The 19,224-nt window shown below is 44.8% G+C and overlaps 1 protein-coding gene across 1 annotated transcript in view; it reads left to right on the top strand.

Moving 5' to 3' along the window:
* Positions 1-8,701: 8,701 nt before the first annotated feature.
* Positions 8,702-19,224, top strand: part of LOC120559070 (macrophage mannose receptor 1-like) — a 30,423-nt gene continuing 19,900 nt past the window's right edge. The window contains exons 1-5 of the mRNA XM_039800490.1: positions 8,702-9,029; positions 11,893-12,083; positions 16,163-16,376; positions 17,661-17,999; positions 18,302-18,396. Of these exons, the coding sequence (XP_039656424.1) occupies positions 8,987-9,029; positions 11,893-12,083; positions 16,163-16,376; positions 17,661-17,999; positions 18,302-18,396 (882 nt within the window). The 5' untranslated portion in view covers positions 8,702-8,986. The remainder of the gene's footprint in view (positions 9,030-11,892; positions 12,084-16,162; positions 16,377-17,660; positions 18,000-18,301; positions 18,397-19,224) is intronic.

Below are 19,224 nucleotides of genomic sequence, written 5' to 3'. Positions count from 1 at the left end.
AATATTTGATGGGGGGCGTTAGGGACCTGGATAATGGATAGGGGGGTGCTGGCACAAAAAAGGTTGAGAACCACTGAGTTAGATGTTGTATAAGTGGCTTGACGAAATTCAAACTGTAAATATACTCGAATTACGACCAAAAATGAAGCTAACTATCCGTGATTTGTAGCTACATACAGCTAAGATTAAAGGGACAGTCGCAGCTAATGAAACCCTTACAGTTCACAAATATTCATTAACTTGAAATCGGACACCGTTGTTAGCTTTATAAGACCTTTAGGTATGTTGTATAGCTAAGTGGCGTGACATGTGTGTAACATGTGGTAAGAGATTGCTGGTGTAACAAGCTCGCTGACCGCGCTCTCACTCTCACACAACGGGCCATTTAGCTAGCAGGAAGAGAGGAGTTGCAGGCCCTGGAGCTCTGTCAGGGCACGGTGTTTGGAGCTAGTCCATTAGTCCAAACGGTGACTTTGCGCGGGTATGAGGTGCTGTGGGCTGCAGCAGCCGGAGCTCAATCGATATCACATCAGGCCGGGGTCTGTGGAGGAAGGCAGGCCAGGCGGCGAGGCAGCAACACAGGCAGCTGAACTCCGACACACAGTTTTACCAAATTTGCAATTAGCCATCCATTTTCGTAAAACGGCCCATATTTGAGCTTTACATAGTTGATTTCTCGCATAAAAAAGTCTTAGAAGTGAATTTGGTAAGGAAACATTGCAGTGTCTGAGATTCTGTCGCGTTTCTAATGTGTGTGTATTGGCGATTCGCTCAACCAATCAGTGCGCATTTCTACGTTTGTGTACGGGGATAAGGCTCAACCAATCAGCGCACAGCTCATCTAAATGTTCATGACCATACCATATTTGGAAGAAAAGCTCTTGTTACAAATAGGGCCAAAACACAGGGATGCATAAGGGCCAATAAAATATCAACCAGGCCATTTTCAGCCCAACCAATGTTACATACCCCATTAGGAGACCATAAGAAACAGTGTGAAATACCCTATATAATCATTCTATCAACCATTTAATAAACTGTATAAGAGCACGTTCAGATGAAATGATGATGACACGATGACGCCCCAACGGGCCGCTGGGCTGTTCTATTTACTCGCCCAAAGTGGCGTTTAACTTTCCCCTCATTGTTGAACCGTGAGTAGTGAAAGCTGTGGTAACATACATGTGTGTCTCTGTGTGTGTGTGTGTGTGTGTGGGAGGGGGGGGGTCTGTGTGTGTGTGTGTGTCTGTGTGTGTGTGTGCATGTGTGTGTCTGTGTGTGTGTGTCTGTGTGTGTGTGTGTGTGTGTACATGTGCATGTATGTGTGTGTGTGTGTGTGTGTGTGGGGGGGGGTCTGTATGTGTGTGTCTGTGTATGTCTGTGTGTGTGTCTGTGTATGTTTGTGTGTGTGTGTGTGTACGTGCATGTGTGTGTGTGTGTGTGTGTGTGTGTGTGTGTGCACTTGTTGCTGTGGATGGTGATATGATGCAAATGCAGCCTGGGTGACTGTGTGCGGAGGGAAGACGTCTGTCCTCTGAGCCCGGTTAGCTCAGCTGGTAGAGCGTGCGCCCATATATAGAGGTGTTGTAATTTGTAGATGTCCCTAAGCACTCGTCTTACAGCAGCAACAACAACAGCAGAGAGCAGAAGCCAGCAGGCAAGTGTTATTTACATAAACTTCTGGTGTACTTACAAACTTTCCAATCCATCGTTTTATGAGAGCATAACCTATATATACTAGTGTAGACCTTTGGTATCATTTCGGGCATTATTAGTGGGGTAACTTACAAGATACATCACTGGGTCCATTAGCCCCGCGCTAAGCTATTCAGCGGCTAACGCTACTCTACGCTAACTCGCCCAATGTTAGACCCAGGTGAAAAAAGCTTCTGGGGGGTGTTTGGCTCGAGGTCATGGTGCAAAGGACCCTAGGGTGAATTACTCGGAACCATCACTTTAAGCATATGAAAAAAATCTGAAATGTTTTAAGACCGTCTCCAAACTGAACGTTGACCCTTCTGTGATTATCTTTCCTTTAAAGGGGTGATAGAATGCAAAACCGATTTTATCCTGTCATAGTTGAATAACGACAGTTCGGTGGGTAAATAGGACATACATAGAAGCTCAAAGTCCCACTGACACCCCTTTACTATGAAAATCTCATATTTTGAAACTGCCGCTGAAAACGGGCGAATCTCAACAAAGCTGGAAGTTGACATCAACCTCCCAAAAACCGGAACCTTTGTCAGCCCATGGGTGTATTAAGAGAACGGTCACGCCCAAACATTACATAGGCTACACAACTGACCTGAGATCAGGTAGTCTTCTGAATCTAGCTAGGTCACGCAGATCTCTGCTATTCCATTACAAAATTCACTTCTGAAACTTTTTTATGCAAGAAATCAACCATATATACATCGCCGCCCTGACCGCAGTGTCAGCGAGCTTGTTACGCCTGCAGTCTTTTACCGCAGCCCGCAGGCTCCAGTTAATCTTATAATGGGTATGTGTGTTGAGTTATTTAAACAAACAATCGGGGAAATAAAGCCTCTTGTCCGCGAGTCTCATTGATAGAGCCGCGGTGAGATGGAGTCCATCAATGAGAGCTAGCTAGCCTCCTCCTAACTCTGACATTCACAAAAATACATTCAATTGAAATCCGAAATCGGACAAGTGTTAGCTAAGCTTTGTAAGACCTTGAGGAACCTGTAATATTCATGCCGTGACGAAATTCAAACTGTAAATATACTTTAGTTATGCGAAATTGAGCAAGCTGCGGTATTATAAACGAGTTGATATCAGATAATAACATTGATTTATTTTGTCTTACTGAAACTTGGCTGGGCCATGAAGACTATGTTAGTCTAAATGAAGCCACTCCTCCCAGTCATATTAATACTCAAATTCCTAGAGGCTCAGGCCGAGGAGGGGGAGTTGCAGCCATCTTTGATGCAAGCCTGTTAATTACTCCTAAACCTAAATTACATTATAACTCATTTGAAAGTCTTGTTCTTAATCTTCAACATCCAAAATGGAAAACATTACAGCCAATTATATTCGTTGTTATTTACAGGGCTCCAGGTCCATTATTCTGAATTTTTATCTGAATTCTCAGAGTTTTTATCATGTTTAGTCCTTAAATCAGACCAAGTACTTCTTGTAGGTGATTTTAATATCCATGTGGACATTGACAATGACAGCCTTAGTACTGCTTTCAACTCATTACTGGATTCAATCGGTTTCAGTCAGAGTGTGCACAAAGGCGTACTGTTTTAACCACACCCTCGACCTTGTGCTGGCATATGGTATTGAAATTGAGGATTTAATTATATTTTCGCAGAATTTGGTATTATCAGATCATTCTTTAATCACTTCGAATTCTTACTACCTGATTATATTAAATTAGATAAAAGCTCCTACACCAGATGCCTATCTGACAGTGCTATAGCTAAATTTAAAGAAGATATTCCAACAGCATTCGACTCTATGTCATGCCTTAGCATAACAGAGGACCTCTATGTTAACCTCAGTCCCTCTCAAATTGATGCATTTGTAGACGGTGTTACGACATGCCTACGGACGACCTTAGACTCCGTTGCTCCCCTGAAAAAGAAGATGATGAAGCAAAGGAAACTTGCACCTTGGTATAACTCCCAAACTCGCAAATTAAAACAAATCTCGCGAAACCTCGAATGTAAGTGGCGTTCCACCAAAGTGGAAGAATCCCGTTTGGATTGGCAAGAAAGTCTCAAAACCTATAGGAAGGCCCTAAGAAAGGCCAGATCAGACTATTACTCATCACTAATAGAAGAAAACAAGAACAACCCAAGGTTTCTTTTCAGCACTGTAGCCAGGCTGACAGACAGTCACAGCTCTACTGAGCCATCTATTCCTCTAGCTCTGAGTAGTGATGACTTCATGAGCTTCTTTAATGATAAAATTACAACAATTAGAGATAAAATTCATCACCTTTTACACTCAACTTCTAACGGTTCACCTTTAAACGCAGAGTCGCTAGAAATAAAGACTAGTCTCGACATATACTTAGACTGCTTTTATCCTATAGACCTTCAACAATTAATGTTAAAGATATCCTCAGCTAAGCCATCTACCTGTCTCTTAGACCCCATCCCAACGAGACTACTCAAAGAAGCATTACCTGTGGTTAACACCTCATTATTAGATATGATCAATATGTCTCTATTAACAGGTTATGTACCACTGTCATTTAAAGTAGCTGTGATAAAACCTCTTCTGAAAAAACCCACCCTGGATCCTGAGGTCTTAGCAAACTATAGACCTATATCTAACCTTCCCTTTCTATCCAAGATCCTTGAGAAGGTGGTTGCTAATCAGTTATGTGATTTTCTACATAGCAATAGTTTATTTGATGACTTTCAATCAGGATTTAGAAAGCATCATAGCACAGAGACGGCACTGGTGAAAATTACTAACGACCTTTTAACTGCTGCAGACAAAGGTCTTGTCTCCATTCTTGTTTTACTAGATCTTAGTGCTGCATTCGGCACTATTGACCATTCAATCCTGTTACAGAGATTGGAACACTTGGTTGGCATTAAAGGAATTGCTCTGAGTTGGTTTAGGTCCTATTTCTCTGATCGATCTCAATTTGTGAATGTTTATGATAAATCCTCCAAGTACGCTAAAGTTAGCCATGGGGTTCCTCAAGGCTCAGTGCTTGGACCAATTATATTCTCCTTATATATGCTTCCTCTAGGCAATATTATTAGAAAACACTCAATTAACTTTCAATGTTATGCGGGATGACCCTTTTAACTTCATACTTATCACAAACAGAAAAGCAGACTTAACAAATTTAAGCAGGTGCATTTCGCAAATATAAAATCCTGGATGACCTATAATTTTCTGATGTTAAACCCTAACAAAACTGAAGTTATTGTGCTGGGCCCTAAACACCTCCGAACTTCATTATCTAAAGATATAGCTACTCTGGATGGTGTTGCCCTGGCCTCCAGCACCACTGTTAGAAATTTAGGAGTTATCTTTGATCAGGATATATCCTTTAATGCCAATCTAAAACAAACCTCAAGAACAGCCTTTTTTCATCTTCGTAACATTGCCAAAATTAGGAATATCCTGTCTCAAAACGACGTTGTTGAAGGTAGATGCGGTGAGTAGCCTTGAGCAGGTATTAATCACTCCGGTTGAGGCAAAGGTGATATGAAAAATGATGGGTTTTTATTATAAAGGACCCTATTAAGGCCCACAGGCAAAAAAAATAATAATGGAAACAATTAACTAAATTAAGGAAAGTAACTAAAAAGCACTTTCAAGACAAACAAATTAAACTTGACTTACAAGTAATAACGGGCAAACAATCAGATAAACAATTGTATAAAAATGGACCTTAATTCAAGTCTCAGCAATGAGGATATACCACAGACGTAGGTCTTACTTCCTCAGTGCGCGCTTCAGCTCTCTCCCGAGCAAATACTACGGCCTCTCTAAATAGCCTGACGCCACCCCTCAAATTGGAACATACCAACCTATAAAACACAGGGGTGGCTCAGGTGAGTAGGCCGTAATGGCTTAATACAGCAAAAATACATAAAGCTATAAAGCTAAACATTTGACAGCAGACTTACGTCCTCATAAATACGTCACAAGACTTCTAAACTCAATAAATATACATAGTTAATAAATACATGGTCGCTTGATTATTATGACAAGTGTAGTTTGTGACAATCCGTACGGTCTTAAACAATAAACAATGTATAGATGAATATAACTAGGCCTAAATAACAAATCACCGCAGTATTAGATGTTAAACATGTGCACACAACTACGGGATTAATATGGAGAATACGATGAATGACAAATTATATAAAACCAGTATACAAACCGAACATAGACAGTCAAACAAACATCTACAAGCAACTTCTTCACTCCGTCTTTGAGATCAAAACAGGTAGCGCATCGCTACCGTGACAGCAGCTATGCGCCCCGTCACAGACGCTGAAAAACTAGTCCATGCATTTGTTACTTCCAGGCTGGACTATTGTAATTCCCTACTGTCAGGTTGCTCAAATAAGTCTCTTAAGACTCTCCAGCTGATCCAGAATGCTGCAGCGCGTGTTCTCACAAGAACTAAGAAAAGAGATCATATTTCTCCTGTATTAGCTTCTCGGCATTGGCTTCCTGTTGAATCCAGGATTGAGTTCAAAGTCCTTCTCTTGACCTACAAAGCTCTAAATGGTCTAGCACCATCATATCTAGAAGAGCTCCTAATACCCTATTGTCCCACTAGAGCACTGCGCTCCCAGAATGCAGAGTTACTGGTGGTACCTAGAGTCTCTAAAAGTAGAATGGGAGGTCAGGCCTTCAGTTATCAGGCTCCTCTCCTATGGAACCAGCTCCGATCTGGGTTGGGGGGCAGAAAATGTCACCTCATTCAAGAATGAACTTAAAACTCTCCTATTTGATAAAGCTTATAGTTAGGGAGTGAGGAGTTGCAGTGTTCACCTAACTGGCCCAACTGCTTCTCTTCATAATTGTTAGATTAATAATACATAACAAAGTAGAGGGAGGCAGGCCAGCCAAGCCAGATCCGGCAGGGGGAGAGTTCTAAGCCCGAAAAAGCTACCTCTCCTTATGACCTGTCTCTCTTAGTTACCTGTTATAGTTACGCTGTTATAGTTCTAGACTGCCGGGGGACTTCCTTCCTTTGACACTCTGAGCTGCTCTCTCCTCTCCCTTTCTATTACTGTTACTATTACTGTTACTATTACTATTACTATTACTATTACTATTTGTGTGCAGCCCGTCCCAGAAATGCTTGTTACTAATCCTAGCTTCTGGGGAGTTTACTCCCCGGAGTCCTTATGCTTTTTTTTTCCCCCAGCGTATTTCCTTGGAGAACGTTGGCACCAAGATCCTGGTTGCAGCTGTCGCCGTGGTCCTGCTGCACTCCCTGCTGAGCTCAGCGATGCCCTGCAATGTCATGCTGCGTCCTGCTGAACCCTGCAGCTTCCCGCTACATCCAGTCACTGTTCCATTATTAATGTGACTACTATCGCCACTGTTCATCACACCCCCAACCGGCTCGTCAGACACCGCCTACCAAGAGCCTGGGTCTGTCCCAGGTTTCTTCCCAAGAGGGAGTTTTTCCTCGCCACTGTCGCACTGCTTGCTCTTGAGGGAATTACTGGAACTGTTGGAATTGTCGGGGCTTTGTAAATTATAGAGTGTGGTCTAGACCTACTCTATCTGTAAAGTGTCTCGAGATAACTTATGTTATGATTTGATACTATAAATAAAATTGAATTGAATTGAATTGAATTTCCCCATTGTAATGAATGGGACATATAGCAAGCAGCTGTTCGTCCTACAAAGACGCCTTGCGTTCATAAAAATGCCTTAAAATCAAATCGGACAGAACGGTTAGCTTTATAAGACATTGGGGAATGATGTTATATAAGTGGCGTGACGAAATTCAAACTGTAAATATAATTTAGTTATGGAGACAGTGTAGCTAGCTAGCTGCGGTATTTCCCCATTGTAATGAATGGGACATATAGCAAGCAGCTGCTCGCTACAAAAGGCTACCCGCGTTCATAAAAATGCCTTAAAATCAAATCTGACACAACGGTTAGCTTTATAAGACATTGGGGAATGATGTTATATAAGTGGCGTGACGAAATTCAAACCGTAAATATATTATAGTTATATTATAGCGGCAGCTGCCGCGGAGCCCGGTTGTGTAAGTTCCACAAAGGGTGGGTATGGAGCCCAGCGGGCTGCCGCTTTCGTCAGACTGTGTGGAGCTCCTAAAGTCCGAACGTCTTACCAAATTTGCAATTAGCCATCAATCTATGTAAAACGGCCCATATTTCAGCTTTATATAGTTGATTTCTCGCACAAAAAGTCTCAGAAGTGAATTTGGTAATGAAACATTGCAGTGTCTGGAATATGAGATTCTGTCGCGTCTCTAATGTATGTGTATTGGGGATTCGCTCAACCAATCAGCGCGCGTCTCTAATGTCTGCGTATGGCAAGTCGCTCAACCAATCAACGCGCAGCTCATCTAAATATTCATGACCATACCATATTTGGAAGAAAAGCTCTTGTTACAAATAGGGCCAAAACACAGGGATGCATAAGGACCAATAAAATATCAACCAGGCCATTTTCAGCCCAACCAATGTTACATACCCCATTAGGAGACCTTAAGGAACAGTGTGAATTACCCTATATAATCATTCTATCACCCCTTTAATATTAGTCTAAATAATTCATAATTTCAGCTTTTTTAACTCAAGAGTCAAGTATAATTTCCTATAAATGAGATTTTGTATTGACCATGAATTCCAAAAATAATTAATAATAGGTGGAAAACTAGTTATGAGTTGGTGTTGGTGGTGTTTATACATGGTAGTGAAAAAAGAGCGCTAAACGTCAAAAAAGCGCTAAAAAAAACATTGAATAAAATGACAAAAGTGTCGAAAAAAGAGAAAAAATCCATCAGTTTTTGAAAACAACACAAGAGTTAAGTCAAATAAAAGTATCTTAGTTGCTTCTCCTGAGTGAAAAAAGTAAAAAAAATATGTCAAAAAAGCTAAAATGTAAAAAAAACATCAGAAAAATGCGACAAAGAAAATACAAAAATATGTAAAAAAAAAAAAAAAAAGAAGAAGAAACTACTACTCCTCCATCACATGTTTTCTCAGCTTCGTGTGGCTGCAGTCAGACATGAGGACGCCTCGTCATGTTGGAACCATAAAAACAAACGTCAAAAATAGAAATGAATAAACTCTATTCAGTTCAGAATAAGCAAACATGTACACACGTCATGTTGGCCTATAAACTTGATAGGAAAATGATTTTTCCCGGGAACATCTTTGCATGAGAGAGCAGTAAGGAGGTTAATGAATAACGGAGAAAGTCAGTTCACCAGCTGCTCATCTGCAGTCAGACCCAGACGGAGAGGACCAGAGGAGAGACGAGGATGGAGAGACTTCTTCTGACCATCATCATCATCGCTGGGGCAGGTAAGGCTTCATATAGATTTAATAATAATAATAGTTATTCACATGTTTATGTACCGAAGAGGATTAGGGCCACATGTGAATTATAAATGTTTGCGTTCTGACTTTAATCTCAGAAGTCAAATCAAATGATGATGTGGCCCTAATCCTCTTCTGTAGTTTCTATATATTATGTATATTATGTAGTAGTTGTATAAAACATGTCCCTGTGTGTATATTATGTAGTAGTTGTATAAAACATGTCCCTGTGTGTATATTATGTAGTAGTTGTATAAAACATGTCCCTGTGTGTATATTATGTAGTAGTTGTATAAAACATGTCCCTGTGTGTATATTATGTAGTAGTTGTATAAAACATGTCTCTGTGTGTATGTACAGTCTAACTTTAATGTAAAATGATTGTTTGCATTAATTAGTGAGTAGAGTCAGGGATTCTCCAACTAATTTAAAAAGAAAAGGAAAGATTTGATTAGAATAATATATCAGCTGTTACACCTGAACACCAGCAAGACACACACACACACACACACCACACAGCCGCACACGACACACACACACAGAGGCACCGACACACACACACACACACATACACAGACACACACACACACACACAAACATACACACAAACACACACACACACACACAGAGGCACACACAGACAAACACACACACACACAGACACACAGACACACACACAAAACACACACACACAGAGGCCCCACAGACACACACACACACACACACATACAGACGCCCACACACACACACACAGGCGCACACACACACAAACACACAGAAACACACACACACACACACACACAGAGACCCTCACAGACACACACACACATACACAGACAAACACACACACACAAAGACACACAGACACACACACACACACACGCACACACACAGAGGCCCTCACAGACACACACACACACATACACACACACACACCCACGCACACACACACACTAGGGACAAGTGTCGAGAATTAGCTTCGGCTAAAACACTATGATACATACATCAGATGACTGTTGAAGTTTATGTTTTTTTGTATCTGTCCCTATCTAAATAAACCTTTAAAAAAAACACACACACACACACAAACATACACACAAACAAACACACACAGTGGCACACAGACACACACACACACAGAGGCACACACATACACACACACATACACACAAACACACACACACAGAGGCACTCACAGACACACACACACACATACACAGACACAGACACACACACACAATACAGGTTTGTGGCACTATCTTTGTGGGGATCCATCATTTACATAATGCATTCCCTGGCAACTTACCCTAAACTTAGCCATCATAACTACAGAAACACATACATACAGACACATGAACACACACACACTCACAGACACACACACACACACACATAGACACATACAAACACACACACAGAAGCACACAGTCACACAGACACACACACAGGCACACAGTCACACACACACACACACACACACACACACACACACACACACACACACACACACACAGAGGCACTCACAGACACACACACAAACATACAGAGAGAGAGAGAGAGAGATACAGTATCACGGCGCTTTTCCATCACATGGTACCGGCTCGACTCGCCTCGACTCTACTCACCTTTTTTGGTTTTCCATTACAAAAAAAAGTACCTGGTACCTGCTAACAGGTACTTTTTTTAGTACCACCTCAGTCGAGGTTCCTAGCGAGCTGAGGCGAGCCGAAACGGTGACGTGAAAACCTGCAGGCTGCTGATTGGTCGGAAAGAATCATCACTGATCACTGCATTGCTAGCGACAGACGGCATTTTTAAATAGTTTAGCCAGCGGTGTTTTTTTGCTGCCGGAGGCTCCACGCAGAGCTTTCTCTGTAGCATACAATTGGCCTGATGGTTATACTTTTTCGCTGGTGTGTGTGTGTGTGTGTGTGTGTGTGTGTGTGTGTGTGTGTGTGTGTGTGTGTGTGTGTGTGTGTGCATGTGTGATGTGTGTGTGTGGGGAGCTGGTGAGCGAGGGAGAAGTGAGAGAGTGACGGCGATTATCTCCGCAGCGAGTAGCGACTCTAGAGTCATATATATGTGAGAGAAACAAAGTGTCTCCCCTGTTCTTTCTGACCACGGTGGGAAATCTGGAGCAGTAAACGTTAACTATCTCTTTGATATCATGTTGTTTATGGAGACGAAGAACCAGGAAATGAGTCGGGGAAAAGCCAACGCTACTAAGCCACGCCCACGGCAGTCGCAATGCCGACCAGCCACGCTGAGGTGGTACTAGAGTCTGCAATGGAAAACGGACGCACAGCGCGTCGAGGCGAGTAGAGTCGAGTAGAGTCGAGGCGAGTCGAGTCGAGTCGAGCAGGTACCATGTAATGGAAAAACGCCATTATATACAGTACAGCACATTTTAGAGTGGCCTTTTATTGTGTCCAGCCTAAGGCACACCTGTGCAGTAATCCTGCTGTCTAATCATCATTTTGATATGCCACACCTGTGAGGTGGATGGATTATCTCAGCAAAGGAGAAGTGCTCAATAACAGATATAGACAGATTTGTGAACAATGTTTTAGAGAAATAGGCCTTTTCTGTACACAGAAAAACTCTTAGATCTTTGAGTTCAGCTCATGAAAATGGAGGCAAAAACAAAAGTGCTGGGTTTATAATTTTGTTCAGTGTATTTACATTAGTTTTGTTTCCATTTAATTGAAGGAAGTTTTCTCGTTGGATCAACATTTAATAACATTTAGATAATCTGAAAGCAGACGCTGTTGGTGGAACTGAAATATGAAATGGTGTATTAATATAGTATAAAATATTAAATCTGCTCTATATGTGTGTGTCCCTACAGGGCTGAGTGCTGTCTCATCAGCTGCTGGACGTCAGTACTATTTTGTTTATGACAGGAAGAACTTTACTGAAGCCCAAAGATACTGCAGAGAGAAACACACAGACCTGGTCACTGTAGACAGCATGGAGGTTATGAAGATCCTGAACAACACGGCAGATTTAAGCAAAATGTTCTACTCCAAGAACAGCTCTGTGAGTTCTCTTTTCTCTCTTTCATCTCAAAGTCTTTCTGACACAAGGTTTGAAACCCTCCATAGGAACTAATAACTAAATGTAGAGCAGTAAAAAGTAGAATATTCATCTTTAAAATGTAGTAGAGTAGAAGTCTGAAATCCATCCATCTTCGTCCACTTATCTGGGTTCGGGTCATGGGGGGCAGCAGCTCCAGCAGGAGACCCCAAAACTTCCCTTTCCCAAGCCACATTAACCAGCTCTGACTGGGGGATAAAGAGGCGTTCCCAGGCCAGGTTGGAGATATAGTCCCTCCACCTAGTCCTGGGTCTTCCCCGAGGCCTCCTCCCAGCTGGACATCCCTCCACCTAGTCCTGGGTCTTCCCCAAGGCCTCCTCCCAGCTGGACATCCCTCCACCTAGTCCTGGGTCTTCCCCAAGGCCTCCTCCCAGCTGGACATCCCTCCACCTAGTCCTGGGTCTTCCCCAAGGCCTCCTCCCAGCTGGACATCCCTCCACCTAGTCCTGGGTCTTCCCCGAGGCCTCCTCCCAGCTGGACATCCCTCCACCTAGTCCTGGGTCTTCCCCAAGGCCTCCTCCCAGCTGGACGTCCATCCACCTAGTCCTGGGTCTTCCCCGAGACCTCCTCCCAGCGGGACGTGCCTCAACCTAGTCCTGGGTCTTCCCCGAGGCCTCTTTCCAGCTGGACGTCCCTCCACCTAGTCCTGGGTCTTCCCCGAGGCCTCCTCCCAGCTGGACGTGCCTCCACCTAGTCCTGGGTCTTCCCTGAGGACTCCTGCTAGCTGGACGTGCCTCCACCTAGTCCTGGGTCTTCCCCGAGACCTTCTCCCAACGGGACATGCCTACACCTAGTCCTGGGTTTTCCCCGAGACCTCCCAGCTGGACGTCCCTCCACCTAGTCCTTGGTCTTCCCCAAGACCTCCTCCCAGCTGGACGTCCCTCCACCTAGTCCTGGGTCTTCCCCTCCACCTCCTCCGAGGGGGACGTCCCTCCACCTAGTCCTTGGTCTTCCCCAAGACCTCCTCCCAGCTGGACGTCCCTCCACCTAGTCCTGGGTCTTCCCCTCCACCTCCTCCGAGGGGGACGTCCCTCCACCTAGTCCTTGGTCTTCCCCAAGACCTCCTCCCAGCTGGACGTCCCTCCACCTAGTCCTGGGTCTTCCCCTCCACCTCCTCCCAGCTGGACGTCCCTCCATATAGTCCTGGGTCTTTCCCGAGGCCTCCTCCCAGCTGGACATCCCTCCACCAAGTCCTGGGTCTTCCCCTAAACCTCCTCTCAGCTGGACATGCCTCCACCTAGTCCTGGGTTTTCCCCGAGACCTCCCAGCTGGACGTCCCTCCACCTAGTCCTTGGTCTTCCCCAAGACCTCCTCCCAGCTGGACGTCCCTCCACCTAGTCCTGGGTCTTCCCTTCCACCTCCTCCCAGGGGAAATTGTGCTCCCCAAGTCCTGGGTCTTCCTCTAGACCTCTTCCCAGCTGGACGTCCCTCCACCTAGTCCTGGGTCTTCTCAGAGGCCTCCTCCCAGCTGGACGTCCCTCCATATAGTCCTGGGTCTTCCCCGAGGCCTCCTCCCAGCTGGACGTCCCTCCACCAAGTCCTGGGTCTTCCCCTAGACCTCCTCCCAGCTGGACATGCCTCCACCTAGTCCTGGGTTTTCCCCGAGACCTCCCAGCTGGACGTCCCTCCACCTAGTCCTTGGTCTTCCCCAAGACCTCCTCCCAGCTGGACGTCCCTCCACCTAGTCCTGGGTCTTCCCTTCCACCTCCTCCCAGGGGACATCGCTCCACCAAGTCCTGGGTCTTCCTCTAGACCTCTTCCCAGCTGGACGTCCCTCCACCTAGTCCTGGGTCTTCTCAGAGGCCTCCTCCCAGCTGGACGTCCCTCCATATAGTCCTGGGTCTTTCCCGAGGCCTCCTCCCAGCTGGACGTCCCTCCACCAAGTCCTGGGTCTTCCCCTAGACCTCCTCCCAGCTGGACATGCCTCCACCTAGTCCTGGGTTTTCCCCGAGACCTCCCAGCTGGACGTCCCTCCACCTAGTCCTGGGTCTTCCCCGAGACCTCCTCCCAGGGGGACGTCGCTCCACGTAGTCCTGGGTCTTCCCCGAGACCTCCTCCCAGCTGGACGTCCCTCCACATAGTCCTGGGTCTTTCCCGAGGCCTCCTCCCAGCTGGATGTCCCTCCACCTAGTCCTCGGTCTTCCCCGAGACCTCCTCCCAGCTGGACGTCCCTCCACCAAGTCCTGGGTCTTCCTCTAGACCTCTTCCCAGCTGTACGTCCCTCCACCTAGTCCTGGGTCTTCCCCGAGACCTCCTCCCAGCTGGACGTGCCTCCACCTAGTCCTGGGTCTTTCACGAGACCTCCTCTCAGCTGGACGTCCCTCCACCTAGTCCTGGGTCTTCCCCGAGACCTCCTCCCAGCTGGACGTCCCTCCACCTAGTCCTGGGTCTTCCCCGAGACCTCCTCCCAGCTGGACGTCCCTCCACCTAGTCCTGGGTCTTTCCGAGACCTCCTCTCAGCTGGACGTCCCTCCACCTAGTCCTGGGTCTTCCCAGAGGCCTCCTCCCAGCTGGACGTCCCTCCACCTAGTCCTGGGTCTTCCCAGAGGCCTCCTCCCAGCTGGACGGGCCTCTACCTAGTCCTGGGTCTTTCACGAGACCTCCTCTCAGCTGGACGTCCCTCCACCTAGTCCTGGGTCTTCCCCGAGACCTCCTCCCAGCTGGACGTCCCTCCACCTAGTCCTGGGTCTTCCCAGAGGCCTCCTCCCAGCTGGACGGGCCTCCACCTAGTCCTGGGTCTTCCCCGAGACCTCCTCCCAGCTGGATTTCCCTCCAACTAGTCCTGGGTGACACTGACATTGAAACATAGAAACAACTAATGTAGTAAAATAAAGCTAAAACATCACAAAACAGTTTTTACAACAACAGAGATCTATGTTCTCGAGAAGCTAATTGAACAACATGACCTCTCTGCGTGTATGTCTACATCAGAAAGGAGGGTAACAGAATGAAGGAGTCGTAGAGGATCAGACTGATAGTATCAAGACTCCACCTAGTCCTGGTTCTTCCCCGAGGCTGATTAGGTAAACATATGGTCTTCAACAACAAGCTCGAGCAGAGTCTAATTCTTTTTATACCATGGTCTGGGTGAATACTCGATTCTGATTGGCTGCAGGGTGTCCATTAAAAAGTGATGTAGGACACCTACTAAAGGAGTTCGGTGAAACTGACTGTTTACTGTTCTAAATTAATGCGCTACATTAAATCAGAAAGGAAATGTGGATTTATTATTTCCAAATCGTCCTCTGAACACCACAGGATGGCGCTAAAACACACAGGCTGCAAGAAGTAAGTTCTACCATAGACATAAAATATATATATATATAAGTTCTACTGGCCCTCTGGACTGACTCAGTTTCACAGAGAATAACGTTATCTCACATATCTCAGCTCGCTGCTTCAGGCTGCGCCGCTGCAGCCGACAGCAACGTTACACATCGCGGATCAAATTCTTCGTAAAAGTCGTTCTATTGTTTTGGGGACAATGACATGGCTGATAGCTAGCTTGTCTTGTTGTTCAACATACTGTCAAATTATTTTTACTGATTGCCAACTGTACACAATGTTATTGACTTTGGATCTTGCTAGCATAGCGTTAGCTTTCTGGCTCGTAGCTAAACTGAAGGGTTCTATCAGCTGAGCGGACTATATAAATATCTCCGGTTGCTAAGGGAGGCAAGTCGTATCTAAGGTTCTTCCTAATTCCTGGTGGAGAGAACAACGTTTGCATTGCATAAGAACCTGATGGATGGGAATGATTGTTCCAGGTATTAGTCAAACCCTCAGGCGTAACCAGGGAAACAGAGTTATTGTTTGGATAAACTTTAGATTTCGATTGTAAAACTGATTAAAATATGAACTAATGTTTTAAAAATATGTTATTTGGCAAGTGGCCATGGTATAAACGGGTCCATTGTCAGGTAGTAATGGACTTCACGCCTCGCCGTCGTCCATTAATACCTGACAATGGACACTTCATCGGGCATTAACCCTTACATATCACAATCAAATATTGCTTTCAGAGAGCCTGGATAGGACTTCATGCTGACAGCTGGAGGTGGTCACTGTCAGACCCAAGTTTCTACAAACCCGGGGAGACGGAGTTCAGACGATGGGGGGTTGGAGAACCAAACGGTGGATACAGTTATAAAGTCTGCACAGGGATGGGTTCTGATGGATTCTGGTATGACTCCGGTTGTGACACCAGCACGTATCCAGTGTGCGCAGATGTCAGAGGTGAGAATATTAACTAGTGAAGTCTCCCTTCTCTGCTTCTCTCTGCCTCTTTGTTTTCATTATTCAGGCCTCTGTAGTATCAGTCAGTCACTCTGACGAAAAGCAGCTTTCACACAGGTTAGTGCCGTTCAAAGAGCTTCACAGCTGACTGAGCAGCAGATAATAAGACGGCAGGAATGAGAGTGAATGTGTGTGTGTGTGTGTGTGTGCGCGCACATGTGTTTGTGCATGTGTGTGTCTGTGTACATTTTGTATGTTAGGACAGCACAGTAGTGTGATATATTGCAGGTCTCAGCTGTTTGTGTGTATGTGCATGCATGTGCGCTCACACACGTGTACATGTGCATATTTGTTGTCCATGTATATGTGTGTGTGTGTGTGTGTGTGCGTGTTTGTGGGTGTGTGTTTGTGTGTGTGTGTTTGTGCATGTGTGTGTCTGTGTACATTTGTATGTCAGGACAGCACAATAGTGTGATATATTGCAGGTCTCATCTGTTTGTGTGTGTGTGTGTGTGTGTGTGTGTGTGTGTGTGTGTGTGTGTGTGTGTGTGTGTGTGTGTGTGTGTGTGTGTGTGTGTGTGTGTGTGCATGCATGTGCGCTCACACACACGTGTACATGTGCATATTTGTTGTCCATGTGTGTGTGTGTGTGTGTGTGTGTGTGTTTGGGTGCATTTCCATGTGCTGGAAAGCACAATAATGTGATCTATTACATGACGTACTGTAGATCTTCTGCTCTGTTCATCTGCTGTAAAGTGCAATAGCGCCCCATTGCACCACAAATGGAAGGAAGACCACAAATGCTATAAGATTAATTAAAACACCCAAAATTCAATGAAAGTAGTGATCATTACATGCGAATATGCGAAGAGCGTCATTGGGAACCACCCATGTTATTTTTGGTTAATTTGGTTGAAAGAAACCCATATTTCTGCTAAAGAAACTTTGAGAACGGGTCAAATTTGACTCGTGCATGTTCACGTGCACACATCTTACAATATGAACAGAACATGTGTTTAATAACCCTGAGGAAATATTCATATGCAGAAAATCAACAATATAATCATGTTTTTTAGATTGTTTGGTAGATTTAAGGACATTTCTCATTAATGTGGAGAGACTGTTAAGACATAACGTTATTCATTAGTTTATTGATGTGGTTCTTTATATCTCAGTGGGTTTATTTTAGATATTATTATAGTATAAAGACATGAATCACAGATGTGGATGGATGGGAGGTTGTATGTTACGCTGCCTCTACACTTCTCTCTGCTTCATTTTCAGGGTCAGATGTGACTTTTGTCTCCATCGACACCCGTATGACATGGACTAAAGCCCAGAGCTACTGCAGAGCTCACCACACAGACCTGCCCAGTGTGAGAAACATGGCAGAGAACCAGAAGGTAAAGGAGGCGGCTGGAGGAAACAATGTCTGGATCGGCCTTTTCAGAGACTCCTGGAAGTGGTCAGATGGAAGTAACTCCTCATTCAGATCCTGGAAGGTCGGCCAACCTGATTACAACAACAGGAACGAGACTTGTGTGGCTGCAGACTTCAGCCAATCAGGAGCCTGGGAGGAGTGGCCCTGTGACATGGAGAGAGCGTTCATTTGCTACGGTCCAGGTGAGTGCTAACCCGGGATTCAAACAGCTTTTACATTTAGATTCAGGTTTACTTTAGCATCACATGGGAATAACACAAAAACAAGAGAAAACATCAGGTTGTGGAGAGTAAATGTGAACATGATGATGTGGATCATTTCCATGGAATAGTTAGTAAAGTTAGCATGCAGTGGTGATCAGCTGCAGATGATAAGTTTGTGTTGAATCTATTGTTTAAACTGATGATGAGGAATGAACAGGATGATGATTATTATCCACACAGAAATGTTTGAACTCATAAAGTTTGTTTTGATTTTTACAAAGTGGTGTCAAACAAAGTGATGATGAAAGTGAAGTTTGAGAACAAGAAGAATCTGAATCTGACTGACCCTGCTGTGATGGAGGCCATGTTGAAGCAGGTAAATCATATTTTATACTTTTATACTAAAACAGAACAACCAAATGACTCTTAAATGCAAATTAAAAGAAGATAAACTTTATTCACCTTCCAGCATTAAAAGCTATATACATATATACAGCTGACTATGTATATATATATATATATATATATATATATATATATATATATATATACAGTATACATATATTATGAACATTGCATCTCACATTACATTTCTTTGGTCAGATACATGACATGAGCTTTGTGCAGAAGTAAAGAGTCTAGGAGTAACACTCTGAGGGAGAATTAGGACTAATTATGTATCAACACAGCTTCTATCTGACACAAAACGCACCAGAAACATTTACAAATACAATCCAGCTATCTGAGAAAAGTATGAACAAGAGAAGAAAGTATATATGACGCCAGGGCAGGGGGAATGAGAGGGGGGAAACGTCAGAGCAGTGGGGAATGAGAGGGGGGAAACACCAGAGAAGGGGGAATGAGAGGGGGAAACACCAGAGCAGGGGGAATGAGAGGGGGAAACACCAGAGAAGGGGGAATGAAAGGGGAAACACCAGAGCGGGGGGAATGAGAGGGGGGAAACACCAGAGAAGGGGGAATGAGAGGGGAAACACCAGAGCAGGGGAATGAGAGGGGGGAAACACCAGAGCAGGGGGAATGAGAGGGGGAAACACCAGAGCAAGGGGGAATGAGAGGGGGAAACACCAGAGAAGGGAATGAGAGGGGGAACACACCAGAGCAAAGGGGAATGAGAGGGGGAAACGTCAGAGCAGGGGGAATGAGAGGGTGGAAACACCAGAGCAGGGGGAATGAGAAGGGGGAA

Source organism: Perca fluviatilis, chromosome 5 (genome assembly GCF_010015445.1).
Source record: "Perca fluviatilis chromosome 5, GENO_Pfluv_1.0, whole genome shotgun sequence".
Classification (NCBI taxonomy): Eukaryota; Metazoa; Chordata; class Actinopteri; order Perciformes; family Percidae; genus Perca; species Perca fluviatilis.
The sequence above is the reverse complement of the archived record's forward strand: the minus strand, read 5'-3'. Positions and strand labels throughout refer to the sequence as shown.